General features: G+C 41.0%; 1 protein-coding gene across 1 annotated transcript in view; it reads left to right on the top strand.

The window, feature by feature from the left end:
• COG6 (component of oligomeric golgi complex 6) overlaps window positions 1-21,570 on the top strand; it is a gene marked incomplete at its 3' end in the record, with an annotated part of 81,054 nt that overhangs the window by 6,695 nt on the left and 52,789 nt on the right. The window contains exon 3 of the mRNA XM_089690807.1: window positions 1,836-1,907. Within this exon, the coding sequence (XP_089546933.1) occupies window positions 1,836-1,907 (72 nt within the window). The remainder of the gene's footprint in view (window positions 1-1,835; window positions 1,908-21,570) is intronic.

Raw genomic sequence — 21,570 nt, 5'->3', positions numbered from 1 at the left:
TTATTTATTTTTTTTCTTTCTGTATTTGCTATTTTATTTCCCACGAAAGTGGAGTTACCCTTTAAGTATTCGTTGAAGCCTCTCCTTCCACACGTTCAGATAAGTGATGCAGAAGATCGTTTAATTTTGGCATTTAGTTTAGTGGCTAGGATAGGTCAGTTTTGTGCTGGCTGTACAATAGTAGAACTACATTTTGAAAATTTTGGTTTTAAAACGGTTGTTTGATTTTTTTGTTGGGTTAACAAGAAAATTCGGAAGAGCAGGATGGAAAGGGTTTCTTGATTGAACAAATTTCTAAGAGTGTATGTGGTGTTCGTCTGGGAAAGTACATTCATTCCAAAATCGAATGCTAAAGGATAAGTTCACCTTTGTTCACTTTTTTGTTTTTTTTTAAATTCCAGCTCCTCTGTGTACAAATAGAGCATTAATGCACTTCTTTTGTAGAAATTCAAAAGCTTTCTACTTTTTCTACCCACCTTTTATGTCCGTGTCCAGGTGGCTGTATAAAAGGCTTTTCCATTACTTCCGCCTTTGAACATCTGCAAAAGAAGTACATTAATGCCATATTGGTACACAGAGGAGCTGGAATTTAGAAAAAAAAAGGTGAACAAAGGTGAACTTATCCTTTTAAAAGCAAAAAAAATCTGAACCAGTGTTGTCAGCCCTGAATGAGTTCTCTGGACTGCAAAACTCTACCTATGCCCGTCCCTCTCTGTCCATTTCTATATTAATACATTGATTTCTCAGAAAAACAGTACTGGGAGTGTGCCTACACCAATAGGAACTGGGCTCCCAGCCGATACCTCTGCATGAATTTTACTAACCTGGTGATGTCACAGGAAGTAATAAAAAGTGGTTTCCTACTACAGGGACAAGGCAGGCTCTTTGAGTGGGTGAGGGAGCTTTTGGGTCATATAAAACACAAAAAACCTTCACTTGGATGTAACTACAATCTGAATTCAAAAATGCTAATTATTAGGGAAAAGCAGCTTGCACAGAAAAGGCAACTATAAAAGTAAATAAAAAAAAATGCAGCGCTAATAAATTATCAACATAAAAGTCCAAATAATTCTCAAGTGAATGAGACAGGTTGCAGAAGAAGATTCTGGCATCATATAGCGTCACCAAAACACCCGAATAGATAAGCCCCTTACCGGACGTTCAGACCGTATACCGGTCAATATACGTAGTAAATAAGAAATCACTGAAGCAGGTAATTTTCACTCGGAATCCTCCTTTAAGATGATGAATACTCCTCCTCTTTAAAGATCTTCAAAAGCAGGAAAAACTCCTATCCGATAATAAAATAAGGGATATAAAATAAAAGCAACTCAGTGTAGTAATTCAGTAAAATTGTGACCAATTTAATAAAAAATCCACGTACATCAAGCAGTAAAACAACCAAAATTGTGAATGTGAAAAAAGCTGAAAATATGGCCACCGTCCCTCCAGAACGTGATGACGTTACACGCCAATGCTCCAGCCAATGCGTTTCGTCATCAGGAAGACATTCCTGACGATGTCTTCCTGATGACGAAACGCGTTGGGCCTTATCTACTCGGGTGTTTTGGTGACGGTATATGACGCCAGAATCTTCTTCTGCAACCTGTCTCATTCACTTGAGAATTATTTGGACTTCTTTGTTTTTGACTTTTATGTTGATACTTTATTAGTGCAGCATATTTTGTTATTTAGTTTTTGGGTCATGCCTATACAAAACGTTTTAATAATGATATAACTCTATAATCTAGTAGTCTGTTGAGTATGCTGCCTTTTGATATGGGCACTGAAATTAGATGTGGCAGATTATCATTGATAAAAATGTCTATTTTCAGGAACTGGAAAGTATAAATGAGGATGTACAAGCAATGAGCAACTGCTGCCAGGACATGACCAGTCGGTTGAAGGTAATTGTGCCATCTTATTCCATCATCCATAATGGCATATTGATTAGATACTTGAATTTTTTCTGTTGTACAAATTTTTGTAAAAGTAGTCTTGATGTTGACCTGGATGCTGAATGCACATATGAAATGTTAATATAGGTGCTGTTGCTGCAGAAGAATTTGTATTGTTCTTTGCTTATTCCTGAGATTTACAGAGCGAAGTCAGAAGACACAGCCAGATTTGTGATTTGACTTTTTACTGTTGCAGTTAACCACTGGCTGGCCACCTATACAGCATTTTTACTGCAGGTGGATGGCATGTATAGGCAAAGCAACATATCCATATGTCATTTTACCCCCCTCGCAGTGTGGGTCCTGGTAGTCAGGACCCAGTAGCAACAAAGCTGTTATGAATTAATTTCTTTCACAACAGCTTTGTTTCTGGTACAAGTGAGCTGTGATTGCTCCACAACTGTCACATGGTACCTTGGCCAATCTCAGCACCCTGTACCATGTTATTAGCTGTAGCCAATCACCGATCACTAGTATTTAACCCATTCATGGCAGTTCATGGCAGTTCAAAGCACTGCTGGTGCAGTTATCTTCATTGTACCAGCAATCAAAGTGTAGAAAAAAAATAAGTCCTCGACTCCTACCCTCTTGTTGAGCTTGGATGCCCAAAAGGCGTTTGGCCTTATATGTTTCTGGTCCTGGAGAGATTTGGGTTTAGAGCTCCGTTTATATCAGCTCTGAAAGTTTTTTACTCCGCCCCCACCTCCCAGGTCAAATTGGCATAGTTTTTTATCATCTTCCTTACGGATGTCAAATGGTACTCGCCAGGGATGTCCACTTTCTCCTTTGTTGTTTATCTTCTGTTTAGAACCCCTGGCCATAGCCATTAGCTCCAACCAGGGGCGGACTGACAACTCATGGGGCCCCCAGGCAATAGGGGATCATGGGGCCCCTGTGTCCTTGCCCAAACTCAAAAACGCCTATGAAAAAGGTACCAGGGACAGATGTTTATGCACGGACTGTGTCCCGTATCCGTATATGACTTGTTATGCCTTTCTTATTTCAAAATAAAAACTTTTTTGGGAAAAAAAAAGAAAAAGGTACCAGGGGCATCTCATGGGGCCCCCTACTGATGCCCCGGGCAATAGGGGATCATGGGGCCCCTGTGTCCTTGTCCAGACTCAAAAAAGCCTATGAAAAAGGTACCAGGGGCGTCTCATGGGGACCCCTACTGACCCTGGGCCCTCGGGCAGTGCCCGAGTTTCCAAATGGTCAGTCCGCCCCTGGCTCCAACCCGGATATCTAAAGGGATACGTACCCATAACAGTGACTATAAACTCTCCCTGTTCACTGATGATATCTTGTTGACGCGGACGGAACCACACACTTCCTTACCTGTTTTACATTGTACCTTACAGCTCTGCGGAGCCCTATCGGAATATAACGTTAACATAGGGGTTAAAATTTCAAGTCCAGACCTACTAGCCGGTCACAAAACTTACTCTCCACCAGTTTCCCCACTCAACCTTGACCAGGTCCGCCCCCAACCACGCCCCCTTATGAAATTACATTTTTCTTTAGAATAAAGAGTCCATAATATAAAACTGTATACAGTAATGTATATCCCAGCTCCCCTGTACTCCATTATAGTGATATGACATGTATACAGTAATGTAAATTCCAGCTCCCCTATACTCCATTAAATTGATGACATGTATACAGTAATGTATATCCCAGCTCCCCTGTACTCCATTATAGTGATATGACATGTATACAGTAATGTATATCCCAGCTCCCCTGTACTCCATTATAGTGATATGACATGTATACAGTAATGTATATCCCAGCTCCCCTGTACTCCATTATAGTGATATGACATGTATACAGTAATGTATATCCCAGCTCCCCTGTACTCCATTATAGTGATATGACATGTATACAGTAATGTAAATCCCACCTCCCCTGTACTCCATTATAGTGATATGACATGTATACAGTAATGTATATCCCAGCTCCCCTGTACTCCATTATAGTGATATGACATGTATACAGTAATGTATATCCCAGCTCCCCTGTACTCCATTATAGTGATATGACATGTATACAGTAATGTAAATCCCACCTCCCCTGTACTCCATTATAGTGATATGACATGTATACAGTATGTATATCCCAGCTCCCCTGTACTCCATTAAATTGATGACATGTATACAGTAATGTATATCCCAGCTCCCCTGTACTCCATTATAGTGATGACATGTATACAGTGATATATATCCCAGCTCCCCTGTACTCCATTATAGTGATGACATGTATACAGTAATGTATATCCCAGCTCCCCTGTACTCCATTATAGTGGTATGACATGTATACAGTAATGTATATCCCAGCTCCCCTGTACTCCATTATAGTGATATGACATGTATACAGTAATGTATATCCCCGCTCCCCTGTACTCCATTATAGTGATATGACGTGTATACAGTAATGTATATCCCAGCTCCCCTGTACTCCATTATAGTGATATGACATGTATACAGTAATCATTACTGTATACATGTCATCACTATAATGGAGTACAGTGGAGCTGGGATATACATTACTGAGTAATGTATATTCCAGCTCCCCTGTACTCCATTATAGCGATATGACATGTTGTATACAGTATTTACTGTCCCCCCGAGTCCCCCGTGGCGGTGGGGAGGGTGTCTCCTCTCAGTGGAGGAGAGCGGACCTCTCCTGCACCTGTCCCCTCAGTGGCGGTGCTGCAGAAGCCGGAAACCAAAAGTTGTAAACCGGAATTTGGCTTCACAATGAGGCTTGGAGCACAGGTGTAGTCGCTCCATGCTTTATCTGCGCTCGACACAGAGGAATTGCTCCTCGCATTTGGCGTGCGGCTTTTTCAAGCCCTGGGTTAACGCATCTAAAACTGAAGCACTACCACTCCATATACCATCTACGATTTTATCTTCTCTCTAGGTAAATTATCCATACTGGTGGTGTTCACATTCCTTGAAATATTTAGGTACCAACCTTACTTCTTTATATCACTCTCTTTTATGCTGCTAACTTCTCCCCTTTGTTTCATGCATTCTCTCAGTCCTTAAATTCCTGGGAAAACCTTCCCATCTCCTTTCTTGGACAGATCAGTGTATTAAAAATGACCATATTGCCCAGGCTTTTGTATCTGTTTGAGACGCTTCCTGTTCCTAATCCCATTCCCATGTCCAAATTACACTTCCTTCAGAAACCCTTCCTCCACTCCATTTGGCATAATAATTCTCATCGGATTGCCCATACTGTCCTACTCTCTCCTCGATCTCGGGGGGGGGGGGGGGGGGGGGGGGTTCTGGTCTCTTGTTTTATAGTCCTCCCAGTGCTCCCCTAATAAATGGGCTGAGATTGAATGGCTACAACTACAACCCCAGTGGTGATCAAATACCACCAAATGAAAGCTCTATTTGTGTGAAAAAAATAATATAAATTTAATTTGTATTCAGTGTTGCATGACCATAAAATAACGAAGTGCCAAATAGCAAAAAATGGCCTGGTCATGAAGGGGGTGAAATCTTCCAGGGCTGAAGTGGTTAAAGTGGTTCTAAAGTCTAAACATTGCATTCCCTGCATTAAGGTAAAATATATTTAGGCATTAGTATCACCCCCTTCTCCCTCCCCCCCCTTTCATTCTTATTTGAACCCTCATGCAATCGGCACTGTGCTTGTCTGTAGCTGCTCTACCCGCTCTCACAGGCTTTGCAGTGGCTACCGTTGCTGTTAGTCAATTCCTGTGATGAGGGGCAAGGCTGAGCCTCACTGTCTGTCTATAGATGCAGGAAGCATAGCTCAGGATCAAGCGCGCAGGTGTGCCACAATAGGAAGCGACTTCCTATGGTGGTACACTGAGAAGAGGAGGAGCCAGGAGTAGAGGAGGATCAGAGCCTCTTTGTGCAATTTATATTGCACAGAGCAGGTAAGTACAACATGTTGTTTTTTTTTTTTAATTTTTTTAAATAATCTAGCCTTTACAACTTCTTTAACCTACCAGCATGTCTTTGGAGTGTGGGAGGAAACCAGAGCAGGTAAGTGTAACATGTTTTGTTATTAATAAAACATAATTTTATATATAATATGTATGTGTACTGTGTATATACATGTCAGTATACACCTTGGTTCAGTTATACTCACCTTTACAGTGCTTCATCTTAAATTACCTGGTGTTGAAGCTAGAAGATGCTGTGACATCACCATATACATCAATTGACGGTTTTTGGGCTTGGTGATTGGCTGCTAGGTCTAAGCACTGCATTGTGGGAGGAGTTCACATGTTCCCCCATACCCTGAAATACCACCATGTATTTTGTGGAGGCTGTGACAGAAGTAGAAGCATTGGAAAAGCTTTGTGAAGGTGAGTATACCCGGCCTACAAACTTAACCCTTTGGAAGCTTTCATTTTTTAATGTCAACAGATCTCTGCAAAGTGATTTAGGCTTCCTGCACACGGGTTGCTGCATTTGTACTGTAGGTGTGTAACATTTTTTTTCATGGATCTGAACACAGGTTCTTTGTCTATGGGGAAATGCACACATCTGCAATACAACATTGCAGAAATAGAAAATGTTACATTTGAGGCCAGTAATTTCCAGAGTATAGACAAATGTATACACACAGATTACAACACTGGTGGCTAAGAGATGAAGCAGAATTTTACACATGTATACACATATGCATGTTTATATGCCTGTGTTTGTGTATATGTGATGACTTTATGGAACATTATGTAGTAGTTGCAGCGACAGAAGTGAGACTATAAGTGACACTATGACAACTAATATACATGCATGCATTCAAATGTTCAAAATATATAGCATAAAATACGGAAAAGTCAAAATGGTAGAACTGTATGATTCTAAATTTCAGACCAAGAGAAAATGATCTATAATGAAATGAATCCAGCCTGAGTACCACCTTGCTTACAACCACCAGGTGTGCCAAACGTAACAAACTAGCAGGAAAGAATCCTGTCAGTGGAATAGACACAATACATTTTGATCCTAGCGTGGACAGGTTGTACTTGTTCTTTATGGAACATTACTTGTGTTTTCTACCCAGGAGCTTTCTGCCAGCATGATCCTGTGTATGCACATCAGTATGTCTATGTGCAAGAGGCCTGCCTGAACAAGCTGAGCTCAGAAGCTGGATAGTCGATATACACAGCTGTGCAGATTTTGTCTGATCCAGTTTTAGTCACTTCCCCCAATGGCATTCATTAATTGACTGACACATGTCAAAATGATCTTTCATGAGGACAGATCCATCCCTTAAAATGAATAAACAATGTGGGGGAAATAACAGAGTGGTGCAGGCACAAACTTGCACCACTCTTCTAAACATGAAAAATGGAGCGGATGCTGCTCATGATTAACAAAGGGGTGAAGGTCTATCTGCTTTCTTAAAGTGGTTTTAAAATCTGAAGGACGAAGCGGGGGATGGGTCCAAGCTGTGCTGTGTGTGTCTCATAGACACACAGAGGCAACTCTGGAGTAAGCATACACATGTGCCTCTAGAGCAAGCTGCACTCTGCAGGGAGGAGGGGCCTGGAGCGTTGGCGGGGAACCCCAGAAGAGAAGGATCGTGGTTGCTCTGCAAAACTATTGCACGAGCAGGAAAGTATGACATGTTTGTTATTTAAAAAAAAAAAATGTGAACCTTTAATTTCACTTTAAAATGGAAAATGAAGTCCTGCTAGATCACTTCAAGTGGTAGTAATCCCCTATCTTACATTTTTAGCAATGCCAGGGTACTAGGTGTAATCCTAGACTCCCATCTGTCCTTCCAGCCCCAGATCCAATCGCTGACAAAATCATGTAGACTTCACCTCCGCAACATCTCCAAGATACGACCGTTCCTAACCCCGGAAACTACTAAGCAATTTATTCACTCCCTTGTCATATCACGCCTCGACTATTGTAACTCCCTCCTCACTGGCCTGCCTCACCGCAGGCTATCCCCTCTTCAGTATCTCATGAACGCTGCTGCCACACTCATCCACCTCACTAACCGCTCTGTATCTGACACCCCTCTCTGCCAATCCCTCCACTGGCTCCCAGTTGCCCAACGGATAAAATTCAAAACACTAACAATGACATATAAAGCCATCCACAACACTGCCCCAATTTACATATCCGATCTCATCTCTAAATATCACCCAAACTGTACACTCCACTCCTCGCAAGACCTCCTACCCTCTAGCTCCCTTATCTCCTCCTCCCATGCTCGTCTCCAAGACTTCTCCAGGGCATCACCCATCCTCTGAAACTCCCTACCCCAATCAGACTATCACCTACTCTGCTTACCTTTAGGCGATCATTGATAACCTATCTATTCAGGGAAGCCTATCCCACCCTCTGCTAATACTGGAATCCTCTTCTCTTCCAACCACTCCATCCCTCACAGTTTTACCTATTGTACCACTCACCCTTCCCTCCTAGATTGTAAGCTCCAAGGAGCAGGGCCCTCAAATCCCTCTTGTATTGAACTGTATTGTTACTGTATTGTCTCCCACTTGTAATGTAAAGTGCTGAGCAAACCGTTGGCGCTATATAAATCCTGTATAATAATAATAATTTTTACCTGCAGGTAAGCTTACAGTAAAGCTTATCTGTAGGTAAAATGAATATACCCCAAACGTGCACGGTTTAGGAGATACTCAAGCGAGCAGCAGCCGCCCGTGCCGTTCCTTCAGAGCTCTGTGCTGTGCCTGAGGGCTTCCATGCGCATGTGTGGGAATGATGTCATCACCACTCGGCCAATCAAACCTGGAGCCCATGAAGATGGAAGCTATGTCAGCAGTGACAGTGCGATGCTGGAGGGATCCATTCTAAAGGTAAGTGTGACATAATGTGCTAGTATTTAGTGCATACTAGCACATTATAGCCTAACCTCTTTGTGCCGGCTGCACGCAAATGTGCGGTCTCCCGGCGTTTGTGCCTTGACGCTGAGCGGCCGCACATTTGCGTGCAATTAAGAAAAACATATGTGCTGAGAGCTCGTGCCCTGCGCGTTCCCAGCACACATGTCCAATACTCACGGAAAGGTCCCGATCTCCTCTTTCCTGATCATGTGATGGCGAATCACGGCGGTCTCATGACCTTAAAACCCCGCCCCACCTCCCAGCTTCTGAAACCCTTAAAGGGCTGGAAGGCGCCGGCGCCAAGGGGTTAAACCTGCAGAATTGACCCTTTTTATTTATTTATTTTTTTCTGTTACCTTTACTACCACTTTGAGGCTGACCGCTTTTACAAGTATAGCTATGGAAACTATTAAAAAAAAAAAAAAGAGCCTATACTGTTTAATGTCCAGTAATACAGTGTCTCACCCTGCTCTGCACATGCTCATTTGCTCTCAGAGGCCGATCTGCTGACACTCTAAAGATTTACTGCTGCTCAGGGGCACTGGGCTTCAGCAAAATGGCTGAAGAAAGAGGAAGAATGCTGGAGGAAATTTACAGCATACGTTAATTTTAGTAGCATAATTGTTTGGAATGTATGTTCCTTGCTAAAGAACATTATTTTTTTATTAAGTTGTAAGGGGTAAATTTCTGTTTTAAAGCGGACCAAACCCCCTGAAATACCAACACCTTCTAGTGATTCAGCAGTTACATCTCTCGCCAGCTGCTGCCATCTTCTCTCTGGCTACTTCTGGGTGCTGAGTTTTTGGCCTCTTGATTGGCCGTTGGTGGAATGATGTAATCCAATTCATGCACAGCTCAGTGTGCATTAAGTAGAATACCGATGAACAGGCAGGTAAGTGTTCATTATTGCATGTTTCTCCTGCAATAAAGAAATGCCTACTTGCAGTTTCTAAATAGTTAAGTTCAGTCCCACTTTAGTGTGGTGCATGCCATGTCTGACAGTTTCTTGTGCTATTATAATGGTGGAGAGAGTTTAGTTAAAGTGGTTGTAAAGGATTTTTTTTTTAAATAACAAACATGTCTATACTTACCTGCTCTGTGCAATAGAATTGCACAGAGCGGCCCTCAATCCTCCTCTTCTCGGGTCCCCCGCAGGCGTTCCTGGCTTCTCCCCTCTTACTGGTGCCCCCAATAGGAAGCCGATTCCCATGGGTGCACTTGTGCAGGCTTGCTCACGAGTCCTGCTGCTGCGTCCATTGACACAGACGACGGGACTCAGCCCTGCTCCCTTCTCTCTGGAGATGATTGACAGGAGTGGGAGCTAATGACTCCTGCTGCTATCGATCTGCCCGGGTAGAAATTGCAACACCTGTATAGAGTTTATATTCTGATAAAATGTTGTGGTTACACATGACCCAGAATGAATGTATGAGTACAGTTTGAAATGATTTGGAAGAAATGTATTCAATGAAATCCAGTCAGTAGTATGACGACCTGTGGCAGTAATACATGTATTTACTCTATTAGGCATTGAATTGAAATTATGCATGTTTCCATTTGATTGTTTCATAAACCATTTCCACATATGTGGGGAAATTATAACTTTCAGTTGATTTTTCTTATATTGAAACTGTAATTTGTATGTAATCAAATAAAACAGCAAATGTGGCACCATTGACAGAAAATATTTTAAGAAAAAAAAAAATTTTTTACTTTTTGCTATTAAACATGTCCAGTATATAAATTTAAAAATTCAAATTTCTTCATAAATTTAGGCCAAAATGTCTTTGCTAAAAAAAATCCCAATATGTGTAAATTAATTGGTTTACGTGAAAGTTATAGCGTTTACAAACGGCAGTGTATCTATACTGGGATTTTTTTTCTTTTTACTCGTAATGGTGGCGATCAGCAACTTATAGCGGGATATATATACGTGATTTTGCGCACCCGTGCCGCCCTGTAGCAGTATATCTGCTATAGGGCGGTCAGGAAGCTATTTATTGTTATTCTGCCCTGTTTAACATTAAAAGTTATTTTCTCTGTTCTTAAAGCCCACACTGGGGATGAACTGAAAAATACAAAATTATGATGCAAAGAAAAACATTTGATGTTTAAAAAGTATACATTTTACAAATGTGAAAATCAAGCAAAGTATTTATTAATCTACAAAGCTGAACTCTGGGATAGCATATATATTCTACATACTAGAGCCCTATAGATTCTTGCTGTAAGCTTTGTGTGCTCTGTGTATTTCTTCCAGATCTGTGCAGTAATCCAGTGTTAAACTTTTCCTTTGTGCCTTGACTTTAGCTTTAACCCTTTTGTTGCCAGAGCAGTTTTTGCATTGTTTTGCACACCTTTAAAAAATCATTTTAGGTCTGAAGATTAGTTAAAGTGGTAGTAAACGCTAAATAGTAAAAGAGATAAATGCTGGTTAAAGTCATAATGTATCAATATGCACTGCATACTGGTGCATTATGACAGACTTACCTAGAAACAGAGCCCTTCAGCACTGTGCTGTCACTGGTCCCCGGAAGCTTTCATCTTCACCTGATCTTTCTTCCTAGTTTTGTGTCTTTGGCCGCTTGAATGGCTGGACCAAAGTGATGTCACTCCCGCATGTGCACACGTGAGTCACATTGCAGCAGCACACAGTGGGTCTTAACCACCTCAATACCGGCACTTACCCCCTTTCTGCCCAGACCAATTCTTAGCTTTCAGCGCTTACACTTTTAATGACAATTGAGCGGTCATGCAAAGCTATACCTAAATAATATTTTTGACATTTTGTTCAAACAACTAGAGCTTTGTTTTAGTGGCATTTCATCACCACTTGGTTTTTTATTTGTTTTGCTAAATAAACGAAAAGAGACCAAAAATGTTGAAAAAAAACCCCACCTTTTTCTTTGTAAATGATCAAATGCTACCTATATCATATAAAATTCCCGAATCATGAAAAAAAAAATATATATAAAAAATCTGAAAAATGTATAAATATCAAAAAGTGTCCATAATCAACAATAAACAAAAGTCACCAAATTCAGATTTGTGTATAAACAGATTGTAAGCTCGAAAGAGCAGGGCCCTTGAACCCCTCGTGTATTGTATTGTTTCTGTCTTGTCTCATGTTCTGTCCCCCCTTGCTATTGTACAGCGCTGAGCAAACCCTTTGGCGCTATATAAATACTGTATAATAATAATAATACTAGTGTCCTTCAAAAATTATAAAGTTGCACAATTTCAAAAATCCTGGTGTTAAAACCTTCCACGTGACTCGTGGATGATACCAGGACTTCCCAGAGGTTTGAAATGTTTGAGAAATGGCATTTTTAAAGTTGTAATAATGTAAGCGCCAATATATAACTGGTGTGGTGGTGATCATGGACACTGACAGTACGAAAAAAAAATTTTTTTTCTTTTGTTTTTTTTTTATTACTACTTTTTTTTTTTTGTTATAATACACTGCGTCCAAAGTAGTATAATGTTACCATAGTAACATTGTACTACTTTGGGGAAGTGATCAGTATTTTATTTTACACATTATGATTGCTTTTAGCAAAGCATTTCTTTGCTATAAGCAAGCATTTAACTGAATGAAATCAATTCATTCAGGTTTTTTGGTTGTGATTAGCCATGGCTAATCACATGACACAGATGGGCTGTGATTGGCCCAGTCTGTACACATGATTACTGTGACCAATCACAGCTAGTGACACAATTGTATACAATGGATGGCATGATAGGAAGCCATCCATTGTTTATAATTCTCATGTGACCTGTTGTGATTGATCCCAGCAGGTCACATGGTACTGGCAACAGGCCGGTACACAGATCTGTCTCCAGCTGTGATTGACAGCAGCAGGAGCCAATGGCTCCCACTACTGTCTCTGAGCCAATGAGGAGGCAGAAAGCCACGACAGCAGCCGCTCTCGTGCACATCGCTGGATTGGGATTGGGCTCGGGTAAGTATTGGGGGACTTGGAGGGGGAGCAGTATACTGAATGCATAGAATGGTTTAAATTTCTCTTGAGATGCCACCTGCTGGTAAAAGCTAATATTGCAGAACAAGTGTTTGTATTAAAGTTCTCTAAGCCCTCCATTGTATCTAAGTGGCTGGAAATTTATTCTTCAACCAAAAGTAATCAGCAAATGTTACCTTGGAATTGGCTGAAGGGGTAGGGGGGCTCATTGTTGCTATACAGCATGAATAGGAGAAATCAGTTTACTTTGTCTTTCAGTTGAACATCGGTGACGTTCCTACAAATTCATAAACAAACAGCAATTGGTATAATGCCAAAATGACCAAAAAAAAAAGTTGGGATTATGATCTACTCATCTTGAGCTTTTACAACAGAAATCTTTGTGTCATGGACTTGGCAGCCACTGAGCTGTCACATTGCTTGTAGTGTTGTGTTTGGTTTAGATAATGCAATATGAGACCGGTATTCATGATAATCAATTTTTTATTGCGCACACATCTTCTGAATGTCATAGTCATAGAAAAGCCTAGCAGGATGGGAGAGGAAACATACGCTGGCTGCTCCTGGCTTTTTGTTTTGGCAAGCTGTTGAAGTGCTCTTAATTTCACAGGCAATTAGTCCATGATTCTTTGGAATCTCATTTGGTATTGTGTTCTCTCTACTCTTATTACACTGACAAGCTTGCTTAGCTCTGCTTAAGTGTCTTTTATTAATAGCTGTAGGAATGAACTGTGTCTTCTTCATATCTCCTGGTGTTGCCGAATCCAGGTATTTTCACATTTTGTGGGGTTCAGTAAAGGGAATTCTTGCGGTTTTCACTGTGAAAAAATCGGATGTGGCGTTTATTCATATTATCAGAACTAGAAATCTGGAGAGACAATTGCCTTTTAGAAAGTTAAAACTTGAACAGGAATCCAAGAGAGCTCTGATAGTGGATCTGGGTGGAGACAGGTAAGTATAATCACCTTATGGTACCTGCAGATTAGTACCTGTTACTTGACTGGACATAATATTGGTTTGTTTCAGTGCCACGCATGTATTTGCTTTGTTTATCAATTTGACGCAAAATGAAAATGCACAGAAAATTTCGAGTGAATTTACTTTAGATTTTTATACAAATTATTTTCCATGCAAGATTGAATAAGGGAAAAAATGAAATCAGGGATGTTGAATTTATATCGCCCGGGACATGTAGGTCCGGGGGCCAGGCAGGTAGTTTTTTTAATCCTTAAGCCCTGCCTCACCTGTCAGGTGGAAGTATTCGGGCCGCTTGCTTCCACACAGTGCCAGACTCCACCCCCCCCTCGCGTGACTCGCCCACTGTCTCACCAATATCGGCTAAAGGGGAGGGAAGAGATGGACACATCCACTCCTTTCCCCTTCTTGTCCTGACCCGTAAGTGACATTATGATGTCACTTCCGGGTCCCCGGTCAAAGATTTCCCAGCCGTCGAGGCCGGGAAAGAATGTTATGCCCTGCATTACATTTAGGGGAGGCATCCAGGGTGTTTTAGACCCTGGATGTCTCAATAAAGAGAACCTGTCACCAAAAATCATCACATAGGGGACTTTGTCTCCTATGTGATGAAAACAAAATAAGTAAAGGGGAAAAAAAGGTTTTTTTTTTTTTGTTTTTTTTTTTAATCGTAAAACATCAAAGTTACAACCAAACACATAACATCCCCCCCCCCCCCCCCAAAAAAAAGAATTTGAGGCCCCCCCCACATATACGCACGTACAAATGTAAACACACGCTGGGGCACCTAGACATGAAAACATCGATTGCGATACATGTTGCATATCGCCGCACATGCCGAAATGAGAGCAATAATTCTAGCACCAGACCTCCTCCGTACACTATACTGATGACCTAGAAGGGGCTTTAAAAGTGTCGCCTATAGAAAATACGAGGTACTGAAGTTGTTCACCATTTCACAGGTGCTAGCAAATTTAAGGTTTGACAGGTTGGATATCTATTTACTCAGTGCAACCTCATCTTTTATATTTCACAAACAAGTAATTTATTGGTTTTTTGTTGTGCCTAAAATGAACTGACTTGTATTTTTTACTGAAATGTTCCAGTAATATCATGCAACATAAAAAATTTAAACTACCAGTAATTTATTCTCTGGGGTGTATAATAATATATATATAATGTTTGGGGGTTTTGTGTAATCTTCAGGCCTAAATTGATTTTTTAAATGTGTGCAAAAAATGCAAAAACGGCTCTGGCAACAAAAGGGATAAAGGATAAGCCGGACACTCCCCTTTCCTGACAAGCACCCAATCGGTGCTCATTACACTGCAAGGTCTCTCCCCTCCCTGCTATTCCCAGGATGTGTTGCTGGAGACAGGCAGGGAAGGGAGGAGGAGATAAATATGTAATAATTTTAACATTGCGCTGTTTAAAGCCCCTTTTGATTTTTCATTCATTCCTAAAATCACCTCTGATTTTTAATACGGTATTGGTTCAAATTGATTTATTTTTTATCTGGACAAGTAGATTATCATAAGAGACAAGTAGATTGGGAGCCCGATTTTAGTCCCTGGGCAAGTAGTTTTTTTTCAAAAATTTCCACATCCCTGGAAATTATATCACACAAGCTAGAATCCCCACCAAAGACTTTTTTTCTAAATGCCTTTTTTCTTGATTTGACTTTAAATGCATTGTACACTTTTAAATGTTTAGTTGTATTTAAATAAGTTCACCTTTCAAGAAAAAATAATAAATGCACATAGTATATGCAAAATAAATGTGCGTGCATTATTTTTTCCCATTGGAGTCTGCAAAGCATTGCACCGAGGTGGATCATGGGTGCAAAATCAGGCTCCTGCAGATGAGCCCTGCAGCTTTCAGCCCATACCTTGGTACTAGGAATTTGGCAGCTTAGAGACAGGTTGAGCACTACACCATGACCACTTCCTGCTCTGTACTATGTCACAGTACTCCAGCCCCATCCAACGCGTTTCGTCTATCCAGACATCATCAGGAGCAGCGCAGGTATATACTGTTTTAAACTATCCGGTTTAAAATGCATACATTGCATCAAAATGCTTCACAAACTGACTGTAGAAACAAATCTGAGATGCATATACAGTCATACTAGTCATATACTAGTCATGTAGCTGTAAATCTGTCATCACTGCTGTTCCTGTGACAAGGTTCCATAGTGAAACTGGAGGAATGTTTTTTAGTATCAGCCCATTAGCTGCTGTTTTGATCCTTTGATCATTGATGACATTCTTGCCAGCTTCCCTTGCCATTCAGCAGTTTCTTAGCTGATAATTAAAAATTTTGTGCATTAGTCTTTTTTTATTTGGCTATAGCAGCATAAACTAGCAGTGTGTCACTTAGTTGTCATTGACTTGGCTAACGGTAGCCTCTTGGTGGGTGTTGTGCAACTTTAGACATGGTGTTAGAATACATTTACTGGTGCCCCGGTCTATGTAGTGGGGCTCTTGTTGCATCCCCCCGCTAGTCCTTATAGAAAAAATAAATGTCTATTATGACAAGTGCACTACAGATTGTCAGCAGTAAATGCACTTGATAAAAACAGGCTGCTTTCACTTTAGAACTTTAGAAAAGCAAGGCAGAATGTGAGCAGAGAGACACATGGAGGAGTATGTCCTGATTACCAGTCTGCGCATAGCTCTAGACCGGGTGTCGGCAACCCGCGGCTCCAGAGCCGCATGCGGCTCTTTTTCACCTTTGCTGCGGCTCCGGAGCACACTGCCCACCAGGTGACAGGCAATAGGGTTGCCGTAGCTGAGTGGTCGGCAAGCCGCGGCTCGCGAGCCACATGCGGCCTCTTTACACATTTTAATGCGGCCCTTCTGTGTGCCGGGCGCCCGCTCCCCTCCCTCCTCTCGGGCGGCCGCCCCAAAAGTCAGGACTCTGCAGCTAGAACAGCAATGGGCAAACTACCGCCCGGCGGACCTTTTAATCCGGCCCATGGAGCGTGGCAAACATTGGCTGTCAGGATGTAGGCGGGGCAGCGTGACGAACTCCTCTCCTCTCACAGTCCGCCCTGAAGACCGGAACGGCGCGGGAACACGGCGAGAGGAACGCGCGGAGCAAAGGTAAGTGAATTGACACAATATGGGGAATGAATTACTATAGGGGGGATGAATTACTACAGGGGGGATGAATTACTACAGGGGGGATGAATTACTATATGGGGGATGAATTACTATATGGGGGATGAATTACTATATGGGGGATGAATTACTATGGGGGATGAATTACTATATTGGGGATGTATTTTCAGTTTTAAAAATGTGGCTCTGAAAATAAATTTCAATTGTGGTTTTGGCGAGATTTGGCTCAGTTGAAAAAAAAGGTTGCCCACCACTGCATTAAGGTAAGAAACAATATATGCAGTGTCGGATTTGTTTTAAATGTTGCAATGGTTTTGCAGCTCCCAGTCTTTTTTTCCCTTCGGAAACAGGTCCAAGTGGCTCTTTATGTCTTAAAGGTTGCAGACCCCTGGTCTAGACCAAGAGGACCTGAACAGCACCTGGCAATTTTCAATACTTGTATCATTATGCTCATCTCATTAGTGTCAAGCCAGCTGGACTAATTAACACTATTACAATAAAATTGTGTTTTTATGTGTTTACTTGTTGCTTAAACACACTTATTTTATTTTGTATTTGGCTGGCAACATTTGTGAACTTCTGGGATAAACCATTCTGTTTGCAATGAATTGTGACATATCCAGTTTATTTCCTTTTTACATCATAATAGTGCAATGAAGTATTATTGGGGTTTGTGTAGAGACTTTTTTTGTTAATTAAACTTTATTAAAATCTTCCAGGTACATGAACAAGGTACGTAGCACTCAAGTGGTCCAGTATAAAAAAAAAAAAGCACAATAGCCAAAGTGGCAACAAAATGCAGTAACATTGTAGGTAGCATCTAACAATAATTAGACATGAACACAACATGTTCAAGAGTAAGGAGGGACATAATACACAGTTGCAATATAGAAGAATCGAGTGTAATCACCCAACCTCTAAAGGGGGTATAAAACATGACTCCTCAGTACCTTGAGAGAGGACAACCAGACAATGGAGAAGGGAATAGTGGGGGGGGGCTGGAAATTAGAGCAAAGGAGTAAAGAAGAAGGAAAGGGTGTGTGTGTGTAGACACAGTTAAAATATATTATACTGGTACATAATTTTATATTTGTATGATTTTGTAGTAGACCATTGCATTAAACTTAAAGTAGTTGTAAACCTATACATATGCCCAGTGAAGTTATACATAGAGATGAAACAAATCCTCCTACATATGTTGTACCTGTGTATCTGCAGTTTTCTCTCCTCTACATTCTTTTAAAACACACAGATCAAAGCAGGAAAGGGGTGGGGATCTGGCATCACACACTGCACAGACTAGATAGGAGAGCTTATTGTGATCTGAGACCTGAGTGGACAGAATGGACACAACTTCCTCTACACACTCTCATAAGGAAAGAGGTGGGTACAGGGTCGTCTTCCAAGACTGTCTGGTAACCACATCATTTCTTAGAAGAGACTCATGTAGATAGCAGTGGAAGGAGACAGCAGAGTAAAAAGAACACTAGTTGTTTTGGATTGAGTCAAGTACACAGTATAGAAGGATATGCTCTGGTAATTTTTTGTCAGAGGTTTACAGTCACTTTAACCTCCCTAGCGGTCTGATTATGTCAGTATCTCTGTGCTCAAAGCGGTACATTTTGTTGCATGGAAATATGTTGTATATTTATTGTAGACCTGTAATTTTTAGGAATAACTCACTGAAATCTGTCCGAACAAGAGTCTAGTATACATCCCAGGTATGATAAAATTTGAAACACGAAATCATAAATTATAATTTATTAAATAATCATAAAAAATAATATAATAATAATACATTAATTCAATAATATCAAACCAAAAACACTGAAATTTGAAATATAGCGCCAAGTTCGCACATCACTGAGCAAAGTCGCAGAATCGTTTTCAGTGTCTGATGACGAATTTCCCCTCAAATCATTATCACTCAATTCTACAAGTGGTTCTAATTTACTATCGCTGTTCTCTAGCTGGTCTAAACCCGTTTTTGACCTAAAGGGATGCTTTTTGGACGCCATTGACGTTTCTCAGTTTCCAGGCTGAAAGAACAGTAAAAATGCAGGCAGGGCACAGGACAAGCACTCGGGAGAAAATGTATGTGAAATGGTTTGATACAGTATTGTAATACTATGTGACATTACTACTGTGCCAGCTGACTTATTGAATAGATTATGTTTCCTATGTGGATGATATTACAAGAGTTGCTGGCAAATAAACATTGCACTGATTTACAGAGAGTTCCCTCTAGTGGCTATCTTACAGCCTCTTTTATGTAAAAAAAAGTTAAATCAAATTTGTAAGTATTTGAAGGTTGTTTCAGACATTACTTTGTCCATTCCAGGGATCATTGAAGTCATTGTTACAGTATTTGCTGAAAATATAGGGAGGAGAATATACTAAAATTGGAGTAGCCAGAATCTGCAGTAGTTGTGCATGGCAACCAGTCAGCCTCTATCTGTCATTTTCAAAGCCTAAAGTGGCTGTAAACCCTTAAATATACCCAGTGAAGTAACTAGCTCCAGGTGATACACAGAGCTGAAACAATTTTATGTCTTCTCTACAGCTGTTCAAGGTGCTGAATTTATACAGCTTGTCTGAGAGTTCAGAATAAAGGGGGGCGGAGAGTCGAAACTACTCTGCAGAGCTCAGTGAGGAGAGCTTTGAGAGCTTATTGGAGAGGGAAGACACACCCCCTTCCTCACAGCTCACAGAAACAGAGCTGAGGCTGTCAATCTGCTGGAGATCCCTCCCCTGTCATCATTTTTCTCTTGGTGTCAGGAAGACTTATCAGAAGTGACTCCTGCTGAAAGCAGAGGAAGGAAGCAGCAGACAGAAATCACACTTAGTGTTCTTAATTGAGACAAGTACACACTATAGAGGTAAAAGCCTTTTTCATATTTCATGACGGAGGTTTACAACCACTTTAACTGAATAAGCGGACTATAGATGCTGGTTGCTTACCATGCACAGCTGCTCCAGATTCTGTCTGTGTCAGGTTTTTTAAATTCCCCCTAGTATGTGTCTAAAATAATGTAGACTCATTGCTAGGTAAAAATGTGGCCCTTGTTTGTTGCCATTTCGTGTTTCAGTGTATTTATTAAATTTTCAGACCATAACAAGGTCACGATTTGCCCTCGCAAGGGCAGAGCTAAACAGTCACATGTAAGACTGAGTGTTTGCAGCCATTTTTACGGCATATATGTGCTTCTCGTTACACCATTATGCAACCTTGCATGTAATTTTTGCTATATGTATGTGCTTGTCTTTACACCACAACGACACCTTTCCTGGTGTAGAATTTGGAAATACACATGTAGTCTGGAATATATTGTAACTACAAGCACAGTTACTCATTTTTTTTGTCTATGCTGTCACAAGCAACATTAGAACCACCTTTTGTGACATAATCAGCACCAGTTGACTCAATTCAATGTTGCACCCTTACACTCTGTTCACATCTGTGCAGGTGGTACCGCTGCGGGACATGCACAGATACCTGCAGCTGCACCACCCACACAGAGGAATGTGGGACCTGCAGGCGGGTGCCATTAATTCTAATGGCACGCCGTCCACAATGAAAATCGCAACCGTACTGGGAACCTCCGTTCCCGTGTGGGCTGCGATTTCCAAAGTAGTGCAGGTACTTCTTCCCTGTGTGTTCAAAAGAATGGGCTCTCATACCTGCACAAATTACGGCCCGCACGACCACACAGATTTGAACCAGGGCTTACTGTTATTGTGGCCAGGGCTTGCAGAATGAGCTGCAGTGTAGGGGAGCGTCCTTCCTATTTGTCATCAGTTAGCTCCCATTTTGGATTCCAGTGTAGCCCAGAGAGGCCCCCTTTTCCATTTGCGCCCTCAATAATCCAATAATTGGGCCCTTTAATAGTCCAAGCAGGAGGTGTCATTTTTGGTAACACTATGAAATCTGCTGTATGGAAACTTGTTGTCAGACAGTTCTACTCCTCTGAATTTCCTTCTGTGTAGTTTTTGAGACCTGAAAGTCTGTTTAGGTGAAAAGCCTCTGACAGTCATAAAGATAACATATGGCAAATGCATCCAGCCATGGAATATTTATCATAACCATTCATATAGCAATTAATGTCTGTCTCCAGGGTTGGGTGACATATTGCGTTTTAGTATTTCTTTGATTTTACTGTGTTGCAGTTCATTAATTATCTTGTCGGAATGTCGATAATATCTTTACCATATTCTTGGTAAAATGCAGGAATCTAACATATGCTTATTGGAAGTAGAAGACTTTTATCCTGAATTCTTTTTTGTGCTTGGCTGACAGGCTATAATAAAACTTCATTGCAGTTAATGGCTGGGTCACAGTAACAGATTGTACCAGTGTTTGGCTGCAGAGATCTTTCATTTCAGTCCTCACTTGCTGTATGAATGCTGGAGCTTCAGGATGGTCGTATCCCTCTGTTACAAAGTGCTTAGTTTGGGGTTATAATTAAGTGTGAGAGGGCCCTCTAATCTTCTCCAATATTTGCAAATACAAACACTTCTCTTAACAAGTATATAAAGTTTCCAAAACAACATATACATGATTTAATTCAAATAGTTTGTACAAATGCTGTTAGCTGCAAAACCATGTGTAGCAATAATGGTTCTGGGCTCCCTGTACTTCTGGGCCCCATAGCAGTCACTTGGTCTGCTATGACTGTAGGTATTCT

Source organism: Staurois parvus, unplaced genomic scaffold (assembly GCF_062004578.1).
Source record: "Staurois parvus isolate SC_StPar_1 unplaced genomic scaffold, SC_StPar_1.0 ptg000544l, whole genome shotgun sequence".
NCBI classification, from domain to species: Eukaryota; Metazoa; Chordata; class Amphibia; order Anura; family Ranidae; genus Staurois; species Staurois parvus.
This window is presented reverse-complemented; position numbering and strand designations above follow the sequence as displayed.